The sequence below is a fragment of the Leptodactylus fuscus genome, chromosome 7 (genome assembly GCF_031893055.1).
Source record: "Leptodactylus fuscus isolate aLepFus1 chromosome 7, aLepFus1.hap2, whole genome shotgun sequence".
NCBI lineage: Eukaryota > Metazoa > Chordata > Amphibia > Anura > Leptodactylidae > Leptodactylus > Leptodactylus fuscus.
Genome location: NC_134271.1, coordinates 36,017,166 through 36,031,084, shown reverse-complemented (window position 1 = coordinate 36,031,084; position 13,919 = coordinate 36,017,166). Strand labels below are relative to the sequence as shown.

General features: G+C 37.6%; 1 protein-coding gene across 13 annotated transcripts in view; it reads right to left on the bottom strand.

The window, feature by feature from the left end:
- The window catches only part of NRXN2 (neurexin 2), a 631,600-nt gene that overhangs the window by 410,541 nt on the left and 207,140 nt on the right, over window positions 1-13,919 (bottom strand). For 12 of the 13 annotated variants that reach the window (XM_075281756.1, XM_075281763.1, XM_075281760.1 and 9 more), the window contains exon 5: window positions 7,173-7,202. The exons of the other annotated variant lie outside the window; for it this stretch is intronic. In XM_075281756.1, the coding sequence (XP_075137857.1) occupies window positions 7,173-7,202 (30 nt within the window). The remainder of the gene's footprint in view (window positions 1-7,172; window positions 7,203-13,919) is intronic. 13 annotated transcript variants of the gene reach the window in all.

Genomic DNA, 13,919 nt, shown 5'->3' with positions numbered 1-13,919 from the left:
TCTTTTTTTTTTTTTTTTACAATAGTTAATGGTGATAAATGTTCCACTATTTATTTGCTGTTAATCTCAAACATGAGGCTCAATCTCAGGTTTGGTTGTAATCAGAATTTTTTCTGTAGAGGACCTTCCACCACCTCTACCAAATCCAGCTCTTAGCGTCTAAGTTGGCGGAGGTGGTAAAAATACCTGCCTTAGTACTAAATTCAGATGGATCGTCCGCTGTTAATTTCATTAGTTGCTCCCAATTCTTCAGTGATCGGCCCTTTTGAAGCAGGTGCTCTGATGCTAAATTCAATGGGTCAATGGGCTGGATCATAGCGGGGCTGATAGTTGCCAGTGGCATAGCTCTACTATGATTTTTTGTTTGTTTTTTACCATTGCCCACCAATGTTTTTATTATCCCTGTACTGGGACATGTAGGGGGGTGTGGGGGTGCTTTGGGGCATACTATTGTCCTGAGGGATAGAAAACTCGACCCAACCAGTGTAAGTCTACCATGCTCTGAGCATTGGCTAAGGAAGCAGCATGGTGGACACACAGCTTTAACATTACAAATCCATCTTACGTAAACCAGATTACATACCAGTCAAATGAAACGTATCCGATTCTTCTTAGAACATAGTGTAATTCATTAAGGATTTTATTTTACATCTTACAGTATTTTGTTTCTTTTTATTAATCTCCATTTGTGTCCCTTGCTGTCTCTATGATAATTTAATTACCTTTGCAAATTTTTAATTGATATCATACCCACAGAAACAATGCAATTTCCTTTTTTTCAGAAAGTTTTTGAATGTATTACTTGTTGAAGTTCTCCTAGCACGCTGTACATACTCTCACGCTTACAGTAAACCTGAAAACCGTAATAATTCACCAGAGACAGTAATGTTCAGTGACAAAGTGTAATCATACAGTGTGCCAGACACAATGATATTCTAAAACTGATGCCAAGTCAGGACAATGAGATTGTGTTTGAGAATAAATGCCCAGTGGTAGACAGAAAAATAAACAGCGGAATAGAGAATGTAGATTTTGGTATTTGCAGAATCTACATACATAGACATATAATAATGACACACTTGCACTTAGCAGAATATCTGTTTACATACATCTGATCAATGAAGATCTTGATAAACCTCCATTGCACACACATTTACTATTTGCCTCCTTTGTCCTATATATCTCCCATGTCCTTGAGCTGACCCTGTATATATTTATTGCCATTGTATCATATCCTTGCTCTCTATTTCCCTCCCCACTCTCTACAGTCTCTCTTCCACCTCCCGCTATCTCATTCTCTCCTTTGCTTCCTCCTATTCTCTCATTAGTCAGTGTACAGGGAGTATTTATCATGCTATTACAACATTGATTATTTTAATGAATGAGAGGTCAGAGGTCAGGTCATCGCTATAAAACTAGTCGGTGACTTTAAAGCCTAGAAATAATTTCATTGTGGGTTTAAAGGGCAAAAAGATTGTAAGTGATTCAGAACATCTCAACCATCTCAGCAATTTCTTAATCGCTAGCAAGGAAGTCGTACACATTGAATGCATAGACTCAACCGCTTCAAATACAGAAATGCACAATACAGACATGTATTTCATTATATTTTACACAGAACATACATGTGCTTCACACCATAGAGGTCAGACATTGGGTTTCATCAGTACAGTGTAGAACACAGGTGCAGTGATACAGATATGGGATCATTGACCTGATACCGCTTAATGTGATCCCAAACCAGCTGACGCTGCTCAGTGCTATAAAACAAACCAAGCAGAACTGCTGTAAGATCAATGGGAAATCAAAGCACAACATTTGGAGCCACTTTGCAAATGTAGCAAGGGTGAGTTTGCCATTTGGCGTTATGTATTTTGGATTTCACAGTAGTCTAGCTAAGTATGTTCTTATCGAAATGGAGAATCTTAGTAATAAAAAAAATGCTAAAGATACTTCCTGGGACTTTAATATTGATTACCTATCTTTAGCTTAATATCAGATAGATGGGGGTTTGGGCCCCTTCACACGGCGTAAGCGCTCGGCTCATTCTGAGCGGTACACGCGAGGGCTTCTAAACACTTCCCATTCACTTCAATGGGAGTGCACGTAAAGCCGGCTTTACGAGCACTCCCATTGAAGTGAATGGGAAGTGTTTAGAAGCGCTCGCATGTACGATTTGGATTGAGCCGAGCGCTTACGCCGTGTGAAGGGTCCCTTTGACTCCTGGCACTCTCACCTGTGCCGCAGCGCTCTAGAAGCTGGCACAGCTCTGTATTTACAAAGGGATCCTAGATTCTTCATTCAGCTGACTGACCGGAGTGTTGGTAGTCAGACTCCCATTAATAAAAGGCCCCGTTCACACGGGGCAAGAGGGGGTGGATTTTGGCGCGGAATCCACTTAATAATCCGCCTCCTCACAATGGTGGTCTATGTAGACTGCTAGCGTTCTTGTTTCCGCTAGCAGCATGTTGCCGCTAGCAGAAAAAAGAAACAAGCTGCCCTTTCTTCAGGGGGATTCTGCAGCTGAATCAGCCACGGTGTCAGCCTCACAACAGCACCCTCCGGACTAGGCCCAATCCGGAGCAGATAGCCGCGACGGGATCCCGTTGCGGAAGCCGCAACGGAATATGACACTTGGAATTCCCGTGTCAACACAACCTTATAATGATGACCCATCCCAAGGTTTTATTCACACAATTGGGGAAAAATATATGGGGGAAAACAGTTGTGGCGCATCTTTAGTGCACAGCCCCCTAGTGCACCCTGCTCACTACTTGTTATGTAAGTGGATGGAGTGGAGCGGAGATGCCTTAGGCCCATTGTAACAGATCCATCAATAGACTGATCGGATGTGTGAAAACTGCTGCTCCATGGATACAAAATACTCATGAAAATGAAAAAGATGTTTCATCTGCTGTATGTCTAAACAATCTATTGGGTTATGGAAAAGTTGCTCCAAATGTAGCTCTCTCCTGGAACAATCCCACTGTTTATTCTGTCCCATGCATATCTTGTTCACTGAGTAAAGCCAACATGGTCCATTAAAGCATATAGAGGAGCAAAGACAACTGTTAATCCACTGAAGCTTATCCTAATATACTAGATTTATGACAAACGCTAGTAGAAACAAGAGTATTGTGTTGTACCAGAGAGTGTGACTGTGGACACATAGACATAGTACACAAAGCACATGACAAAAAGCTAGACACTACTACTAGCACAAACATATAATTTGAAGACGTGTTAGGAGTCGGCCTAGTCATCTGCAGACCTTGTTGGCACACAGCTGACCACAGACAACCTCTATCTTGTACTGTTTGTGAGCTATTTGCAGTAACCGTAGCGTTTGCTCCATGACTGCACCACATAGATGGTTGTCAGTGATCATACATTATAGAAAACGGATGACATTGACCTGATGATGGACAGTTAAATAGACAAGGAATACATACATGCTCACATACACATATACACGATATTCTCAGACCTGCATGTGTACAATATGTCCTAAAAGAAGAGCTAGCAGAACATGCAAGTAGCAGCATATGATGAAGAAACCAGTGACAGGTGAGTGCATGGGAATAAGATCACACTTTTCTCGCAGCATGCAGAGTGGAAAATGAAGGATGACAGAGACACAGTGAACCAATGCTAGTAAGTGTTCTACATAATCCGCACCCAAGACAGTAAGATCAGAAGACAGATGTAAGGCAGGCTAGAATATGAAAGCAAGTGAAAAAAAAGTGACCCTTCCTTTCATGTGAAGAATGTTTGACATTGTTTTAGTAAGTAACATGTCTTGTCATATTTTTATCTGAGCCTCTATATAGGAGATTTTTTATTACTACAGTAAATGTGTAAATAAAACCACTTAATAAAGTGAATAGTACAGTTATTTCTATCTCCATTAGGCGTGGTAGGATAGAGTCATTCCCACTTCAGACTGAAGAGGGCTCCACTACTGGGAATATCTGATATCTACTGGAAAACGGATTATTTACTGCTTTCCCCTTAGAATAATGAAGTATAAGATGGAAACTTTTGTTTCCAATAGGTATATGTAAGTAGAGCAGGATCTTTGTCTAAATTAGGTAATATTAAATGGTAGACCACCTGCTTTTACCATAAAATATGATAAGGTGTCTACTTCTTAATCCTATGTCTTAGGTCCAATACTCTGTGCAGAATAATTTCTTAATAACTTGTTACTTTGGCTGCAGCCCTGTTGCTTGTTTGTTTTTTACTTGCAGTGCCTAATGTCCCCCATAAACATACAGTAGATTTAAGATATAAGATGAGGGATACCTACAGTCACCACTACAGGTGCTTAAAAGCTTACTGCCTACTGAGTTATTATTGAAGAAACGCGCCTTCTTCCCTTCCCTGGTTGGTAATGTACATGTTGCAGTGGTGTTGTGCCCAATTTTATTAACATCAAATTTATTTTGGAAATCTAAGCTCGATTCCCTGCTGCCACTCCATCAGGTGACTGATTTAGCAATTCAGCTGTAGGGGCCGAAAGTCAGTCTCTTTATGTATTGCTATGAGAGCCACACTGAAGAATAAATACTGAGACTGACATTCAGTCCCTGCGGCAGGCACTCTAGGCATTGACAAGTCTGAGTGGTGGTCACCCGATGGAGAGGCAGCCAGGAATACAGCAAATACGTCATAAATCAAGAGGCTGGTAATTGGGTACATCACTGTTATAACACATGAATTACAAATGGGGAGGTGGTCCTGTGGCTTTAGGTTTAATGTATAAGCACACCCTAAGCTCCTAAGGTGCCCCGGTGAGCAGTATTATAATTGTTTAACCTATGCTTAGTTTGGGGAGTTTAGTATAAAGAAAATGAAACCCCAACCTTAAAATGTATCAAGAAATATGGTTATGGGTTAGTTGTTCTTTTTTCTTTTCATTCACATTTTAAGCTTAAATATATATATATATATATATATATATATATATATATATATATATGTGTATATATATATATATATATATATATATATATATATATATATATATATATATATATAGTATTTATTTATTTATTTATTTTTAATTATTAATATACAGACCTGTGACAACTTTTGTTATCAGATAGATTTCTATAAATATGGGCATCTATTAGAGGGATATTAACATGCTATTGTATCCACCAGGCATCCTCCTAAGCTCACACATTAGCTTGCTGGATGTCAAACAGGCCCTTTTTAATTTATTACCCAAGAGGGATCATATCATTAGAATCATCTATTAAACCCCTTTCATTTACGAGTACAGGTATGTATAAAGTCTGTGGACCACATTTTATTTCTTTATTTTTTATTGTTATTGGTGTCCTGAGAGATGTTATTTTAAGCATCCTATGTACATAGAACTTTTATTGTGCTATATAACCACTGTATAGCAAGTTACACCCTTCAGGCCTCATTCACACATCTGCATCCACAGACATGTGAGGCCCATGCTATTCACACCCACCCATTTCATTTGTGGATGATCTGCGTTTCGCATCTATGAAAGGCAAGATCAACTTTTCTTTTTCATTTTCTGTACTTTGTATGTCTGGGCTCATAGACTTTCATTGTTGTGATGCATCCACATCAGTGAAAAAGAAAGGATGAGCTTCCATTGTTTTTCACAAACCTAAGGCCTATGAGACAATATGGCATTTCCTTAAATTTCCATGAAGTTATAAAAACAAATTATAATTAATTTGTTGCTCTTTCTAATACCAATAATGGATTTTAAAGAAACCCAAAATATAAAAGATATTTTGCTTGTATTTTTGTATTTAAATTTTATATTCATACCTTTGTATTTAAAATGTTTAAATTGTTTCCAGCCACATTGTTTATGTGTGTATATTATGTCTAAATCATTATTAGCCTAATAAAATGTTACAGTCTCTATGTATGTAGAGCTAAAAATTATTATTATTATTAATAACAATAATTATAATTATTATTGAAATTATTATAATTAATAATTAAGGATAATAATTAATTATTATCATTAATTAAACTTATTAAAATTAGGGTGCAAGTTATCTTTCTTCTTACCAAAACAGTAAAAAATATTTTATTTGTATTTTTTTAAAATTATAGTTTATATTTATACATTTGTATAATTTTTTTTTTTAGTTTTGCTTCCAGCCACAGAGCAGGAAATAAATTGTTTTGTCTAACTCATTATTAACCTAATAAAATGGTTTGGTGTCTATATATGTAGGGCTAGAAAAAGTAACATTAAATTAGAGATGAGCGAACACTGTTCGGATCAGCCGATCCCATAGAAATGAATGGAAGCACCTGTGACGCTGACTTTGCCGGTGGCTGGCCGGTGTCACAGGTGCTTCCATTCATTTCTATGGGAGCGTGCTGTTCGGATCAGCTGATCCAAACAATGTTCGCTCATCTCTAAACATTATTATAATTCTTAATTTTTCACTGTACAGAATCACAGTGCAGTTCATCTTACTTCTCTCTTCTTACTCCTCATAGAATGTAAGCTCTTGTGAGCAGAGCCCTCGCTACTTTTGTTTGATATATTCATTTCTTACCATTCAATAGTTCATTATCACACTGTAATTTCTCATATTGTCTATTCATGTGTCCTCTGATTTGTACATTGCTACGGAATATGTTGGCGATATATATGTAAAGATTATTATTATTATTATTATTAATACTTTCTGTATTGTGTTATCTGTTCTTTTATAAATTGTTTCTCGGAGATTGGTCACGTTCAATGTCTGCCTTCCTGCTCCCTTGCAAGGCAACAAATAAGAAAGAAGAAGGAAGGAAGGCAGATTGGATGATGGAAGTTCTGTGGAGAGTCAGGAGATCAAGGTAAATGAAGGAAGGGAGAGAGTTAGCAAGGATTGGAGAAAAGAAGGTAGGAAGAGAGAGCAGCAAAGAGAAGAGAATAGACAATAGGACGTAAAATCCAAAAGAATACACTCGCAGCCTGTCTCTTTCCCCAGTGTTATACATGATAGTGGAATGTGATTGAAACCAATGATGCATGAGACACATATGAAGGAAAGATAAAGAATATGAAAGACAGAAGATGAGATATTGAAAGAAGAGATAAAGACTGCATGAAGGGTTGAAAAATAAATCAAGGAATAGGGAAAGAAAAAAAAAGTGGATTAAATCCGTACCTTGGTTGCTTAACGTCAGATGTGCTGGAACTTCGGATTTTGGGGATGGGTTAAAAATCAGAACAGAGTGGGAGTGGGGAGGGGGATAGAGGAAGAAAGAAAGAAAAAAAACGAATAAACGACAAGTTTAGAGAAACGTCACAAAAAGAAATTAAAAATTATAAAAGAAGTTTTCTGAGGATTTTGTTTTAAATGCCACAATTTAAAAGTTTGGGTTCAAGGGGATGAATTTTATATTTTTTTTTTAATTTGTGACAGGCATCTCACCCCAATTATGGGTAGGATGGGAAAATGGGTAAGGGTGAGGAGTGGATATAGATAGGGATCAGCGAAAGGAGAGGGGGAGATGCCAAAAAAACAGAAATAAAAGAGAGAGATATGGAATTTTTGGCTTTGGTTTCATTGAAAAAAGAAAAAGCATTTGGAAGAAGGGGGTAGGGAAAAATAAAATATAATAAAAATATACAAAAAAAGATAAAACCAAGTAAAAAAAAAAAGCAAATATAAAACCTTAAAACAAAATAAAAAAAAAAAGAGCCAAATGCTTTTTCTTTATATATATTCATATATATACAGTAGGATGGAAACACACATAGAAAATATACAACGTAAGGCAAAGAAAGCCGAGTGTTGTATGCAATAGTGTAACAGCTACTGTCAAAAGATACATTATGCGTTACTTTAACAATAGACAGAAATAAAGTAAGGAGGAAGAAGAGATCCTGAATGTTTGTTTCATATAAGTGCACACTTGACATATTCACATCATAACACTGTGCAATGCACTGTCAATAAAAAACAATTGTCAGTGACAGATTTCTTAAAATCACTATCATTAGACATATATAAAACAGCAATAATAATCGGAAATGTATACCATTTACAAAATATGCACAGAATATATGATATATTTAACTGTGTGATAGATAAATGCAGCAATAAGAAATAAATACAATAACTTTTGAATAAATTGACACTGAAATATCCTTGTATATTCATATATATTCTGGGAAATCACTGTTATCTTTACATATACATAGAAACATAAATATATATATATATATATATATATATATATATATATATATATGTCAATACAATAGAAAGCATATAGTAGAAGCACAAACTTACCCAATGATAAACCAAATCAGTAAAAACAAAAACAAAAAAATAGATAATTGTGTTTTTTGTGCCAATTTTCCAGAATTAGAGTATAAAAACCACTTTTTGTCCAGAAACTGCGCAAATTTGATCATGGGTTGTGTCCTGTATCGCAGCTAAGCCCCAATCATTTGAACCAGACACAACCTATAGGCAAGAGAGGAGCTGTGGATTTACTTCAAGATTATTCTTCTTTTTACAGTACTTGGACTGCAGTACTTTGCCCCAGTTGAACAAAACTTAAGACCAAAACAAACAAAACATAGTAATGATATGTCTACAAAGAGAAAGCTAAGATCCTTTTCAAACTACCCTCCGAAGAAACTCCGGATAGACTTTACTTTGTAGTCTTTCTACTTCATTAGACATCTCAATGTATTATTAAAGGCTACTACAACACAGAATGTTTCAGTTCTCTCGTAGTCACTCCCAGCCATCTTGAAGTATATATCCTTATTTATGATACCAGGAATGCGGTGACAGTGATGGTGGATTATCCGGTATATTATTTTATAGTTTATTACATTATTTTTATGGTAATGTGAAGACTGAACCAAATTGTTGTACAGCTTGAAATTCAGTTTGCAGATTACTTGTTTATCTACAAGGCACGTGTATGGTATCTTGCATTGACATACCCTTTAGGCCTAGTGATAACATAGAAAAGTGAAATACTGTATGTTAAATGAGTGAACACAGGGGCAGAAATACCACCTAGGCAATTGCACAGGGGCCCAGAGGGAAGAAAGCAGTGGCCCACAATCAGGAGATCAGGCAATGTTATGGAACAAGTGAAGAGTATATGGAAATAATATACTCTTCAGTTTCTACCTTGTCAGTGCACAACAGGGTACAGGTTGGCTAGGTAAGATGGGAAAGAACCTTAACAAAGTTGTCTGAAAATGTATGATTAAGATAAGATAAGATAATCCTTTAGTAGTCCCACCATGGGGATTTTTTTTTTTTGTAAATGTAGATTGTGAGCCCCATATAGGGATTACAATGTACATGTTTTTTCCATTTTAAGTATGTTTTTTGTACAATCGGAGGAAATCAACGCAAACACAGGGAGAGCATACAAACTGCTTGCAGATGTCGTTCCTGGCGGGATTCAAACACCCAGGACTCCAGCGCTGCAAGGCTGCAGTGCTAACCACTGAGCCACCATGTTGCCCCCAACCATGGGGAAATTCAGTGTGATACAGCATCATGGATAGTACAGCAGTATATAGCAAGAGGGAACACATACAAGCTCATAGTAAACAGAGAGATAATAGGAGTCATAGCAACTAAAAAAGAAAGAAAAAACTTCAGGATCATTTAGTTCTCTGTGCGAAGTGATGTTCATAAAACAGCCTGACCGCGGTTGGAGGATATGAGGAGGGGGGCAAATCATGTACACATAACAGGCAGAATCAGCTTTTTGCAGAGGTGAGGGACATATGCAGCTATCACGATAACATGTGATAGTTCCTTTGGTAGGATCTCATGCTTACAGCTGATAGTTCGATATCTTGCACCAGCACATTATACAACTTGTTTCTGTGTTTGAATGCTATGTGTTCCTAATGTATCAGTGCTGTATAGGCATCATGTCTCTAATATGGGATTATATCTTTGAGCAGCTTTGTTGTCATTGAAGGAAAGGGACCCGCACAAGCATCTTCCACTGTGATCCTTTCCCCTGAGTGTCCACTTATGGTATAATTATATAAGACACAAAGGTCGCAAAGGCTCTGATTCTCTAGAGTGAGATGAGTCCAAAGAAAAAAGTCTGTTTAGCATGAGTAGACATATTGACAACTGACATACAATATTTAAGGGCCCCGTTACAGATCTTGCAAATATCACCTCTTTGCTAGATCTTATCTCTGGAGCAATTAGCAGGAATGTTTAAGCTTTACTGCATTGCAGCTACAGGCATTGATTCAATCAGATATGTCCCTGCTCAGTGAGAGGGCGAGGATGGGGAGGGCTGTGTCACAGTGATTAGCTGCCATTGAACCAAGAGGGAGAAAATTACAGAACCCTTACACATGTTTCATTACTTACTTAATCTTTTGGGTATACCTGTCGCTATATGTGTGGCATGAGATAACAAGCTTTTCAAAACTACATGATTTTTCTATACTGGGTCACAAGATTTGTATCCTATCTGTGTCTATGTGTGGGCATCCAGTGACTGTGTTTTGGCTGCAGCCTGTCAGGGGTGCCGTTAGCACCTTGTTATATTGTGTTCAACTAGTTTAAAGTGAAACTGGAGTCTTAAATCAAATCAAAGTTAACATAAGGGGTCAATACTCCAGTATTTACAAACACCGACCTATGACTAAGAGATCAAGATTTTGGTCCCATGACAATGAATTATGACCTATTATTGCTCTATAAATTTAAAATCTTAGATTACAAGAGGAAGACAACATATAGTTACTTCACCTATGAATTCTGTTACAAATCTCAGTACTGCTGTTGCTTTAAGGTTGCCGTACAGACATATGAAGCTTTCTGCAGCTATCAGAGCTCTGAGATGCTGAACCAATCGCCAGAAGAGAAGGGATATTGAGTCCGATTTGAACTCTCCATGTGCCTGCTATTAGTTAATTGTTACTAGTTCATACCTCTTTGTTTGCTCTACTACTGACCTTGTCTAGTTTCCCAGATACTTGGTTATTTTCTGATTTTGGCTTTGACTGTGAACTCTCGGATTGCCCTCAACCTGGACACATTTATTCCACTCTCCTGCTAAGATCTGCAGTGTGAGTATTTACTGTGTGTTCTGTCTTGATTTCACTTGGTAATGTGTCTATTTCTCACACTAATAAACCTATTTAAACCAAATTTAGCTCAAGTCCAACTAGCTTTGTGGTGGGGAATTGGTGAAAACATTTGGTGTGCCTTAGATCTATCTCTCAGTGCTTTGTGAGTTTTAGATAGTTCTCTGTTACCTGCCAGTTCCTGCATTTTTGGAGGCAAATTCAGTATTTAGAGTCACTGTCAAGCTGTTATTGTGAAGGCACATTTTAACAACCAAGAATAAAATGCACTAAAATTGCCATCACTGTTCGTACCTTGATCTGGGCATAGCATAAAAGCAGCTACCTATAAAATATGCAGCGGCCCCAATTTCCACCATCAAGTGAAGTTACAGGACTTAATAAACATCTGAAGTCTGGGGCATATTGTAAGGAGATACCATGTATAATATAAATTATCTTTACATTACGCTAAATGAACATCCGCAATAAAATTTTTATAGGTTATTATACTGTACTGGCATGCAATAAAGTTATAAAGCCTACAGCTGTGTGATTTAACAGTCAAATAAATGCTGAAGTGTATTATATAGCATAACCATAGCAATGGGACTATATTAAATTGGCTATCTTTACGTTTAGGACTTCTAATTAACAGGTACTTGGATTTATGGGATACGGAGTAACTGAAACTATAAACTGGTAAATTAGAGAACAGGGCAGAGAGTTGCTTCTGTAACTCTATCATTATTTCGTATATGACATGCTGAGATTCCTTTAATTATGTCAACAACAGTCTTAGATCATCTGACCTTAGGCGCTATGTCAGTGAGAAAACATACATAAAACACTGACATTCTAGAATATCATTTATATGTAACACAATACTATTACTTCTGCAAATTGAACCCTGATATGAAAACCACATAACTGATAATATAGATCACATTTATCCTAGCCACAAGAAATTTTTCAGATCAGATATTAGTCTGTATGAGTAAGTAAGATATTATAATATGCACTGCACAAAATCATAGCTAGCCTGGCGAAGAGTCCAGAAATAGGTTTTGCACTAGAGATGTATAAAAAAACCTTCAGAATTATTAAATTATAACTATTAGAGATGAGCGAGTAGTACTTGATCGAGTAGGTATTCGATCGAATACTACGGTATTCGAAGTACTCGATCGAGTACCACTCGCTGTTCAAATTACACTTACCAAGTCCACGAGTGAGGGTCAGGCTGGATCCTCCGAGAAGTCTTCTCCGTGCAGCTTCCCCGTGGCGTCTTCCGGCTCTTCATTCACTCTGCCAGGCATCAGGCCTGGGGGCAGAGCCGACTGCGCAAGTCCGCTTGTAGTGTGGGCATGCGCAGTCGGCTCTGCCCAGACCCGATGCCTGGCAGAGTGAATTCAGAGCCAGAAGATGCCGCGCGGACGCTGCACAGAGAAGACTTCTTGGAGGATCCAGCCCGACCCTCACTCATGGACTTGGTAAGTATAATTTGATCGAATGTTGCCTACCCCTGAAACGAGCATTTTCCCCCCATAGACTATAATAGGGTTCAATATTCAATTTGAATAGTCGATAGTTTGATAGTCGAATATTGAGGAGCTACTCGAAACGAATATCGAACCTTGAACATATTACTGTTCGTTCATCTCTAATAACTATCCTTTAAGTCATCTTCTTATATCATAACATTGTATCGCATAGCTTGAAGCACCATGGCCTCGCTCCATCTCATGGCATAGTCTGAATGTCCTCTTATATTTTATAGGAGGGGGCAACCTATAGCAATGTCAGTAGAGGTTACCAATCATCACCAATTAGTCCCACCAGGCCGTGCCCGTTTTATCAGGGTAATAATTAGCAGATTTATAAGCAGACGCCATTTATTCCCTCCTCTATAAATACCTAGTTGAAGAGCATAGCTGCTTATCACATGGTAATACTTCATATTACTTGGCGTCATACTAAAAGAATCTAATTGAATTATTTTATTCGCTGTTGGATAACGTAAGATTTATGTTGTTACCATGAATTAAGGGTTCAATTCCTCTGCAGCTCCTCTGCAGTAGAGAAAACACATTGCGTTTGCAAAGATATTTCATTTTCCATTAAAGAAATTGTGGCAAACATGGACATAGCCTTTTATTTCAATTATAAAGGACAAAAAAGGCTGCAGCGTTTCTTTGCCAAGCTTTCAAGTAACAAATCCCATCAGATGGTCTAGTTAAAGGATTGCAGGTCACATATTCATTAGGACCATAAAAGAGAAAAGGTCATTAATTTCTCCACTGAGATTCATCATGCTGGTCTTTACGTGGGCATCTTTGTTAGGATGAGAATGATCAAATACCGTTGGTATAAAATACTTTATTGTTTATGCACATTGCTGTACATGCATTTTCTCCTCTCATAGCTGGCATAACTATTCAATTATAGCTTTAATTATTAGCAAATGATAAAAAAATATTTAACTAGTTCTTCATGACTTATGATAGTTTTAGTGCCAGAAATATCATTACTAGAGATGAGCAAACAGTAAAATGTTCGAGATTCGATATTCGTTTTGAAGAGCCCCTCAATATTTGACTACTCGTATCGAATATCAAACCCTATTATAGTTTATGGGGGGAAAATGCTCATTTCAGGGGTAGGCAACATTCGATCAAATTATACTTACCAAGTCCACAAGTGAGGGTCGGGCTGGATCCTCCGAGAAGTCTTCTCCGTGCAGCGTCCCCACGGCATCTTCCGGCTCTGAATTCACTCTGACAGGCATCGGGCCTGGGCAGAGCCGACTGCGCATGTCTGCACTACAAGTGGG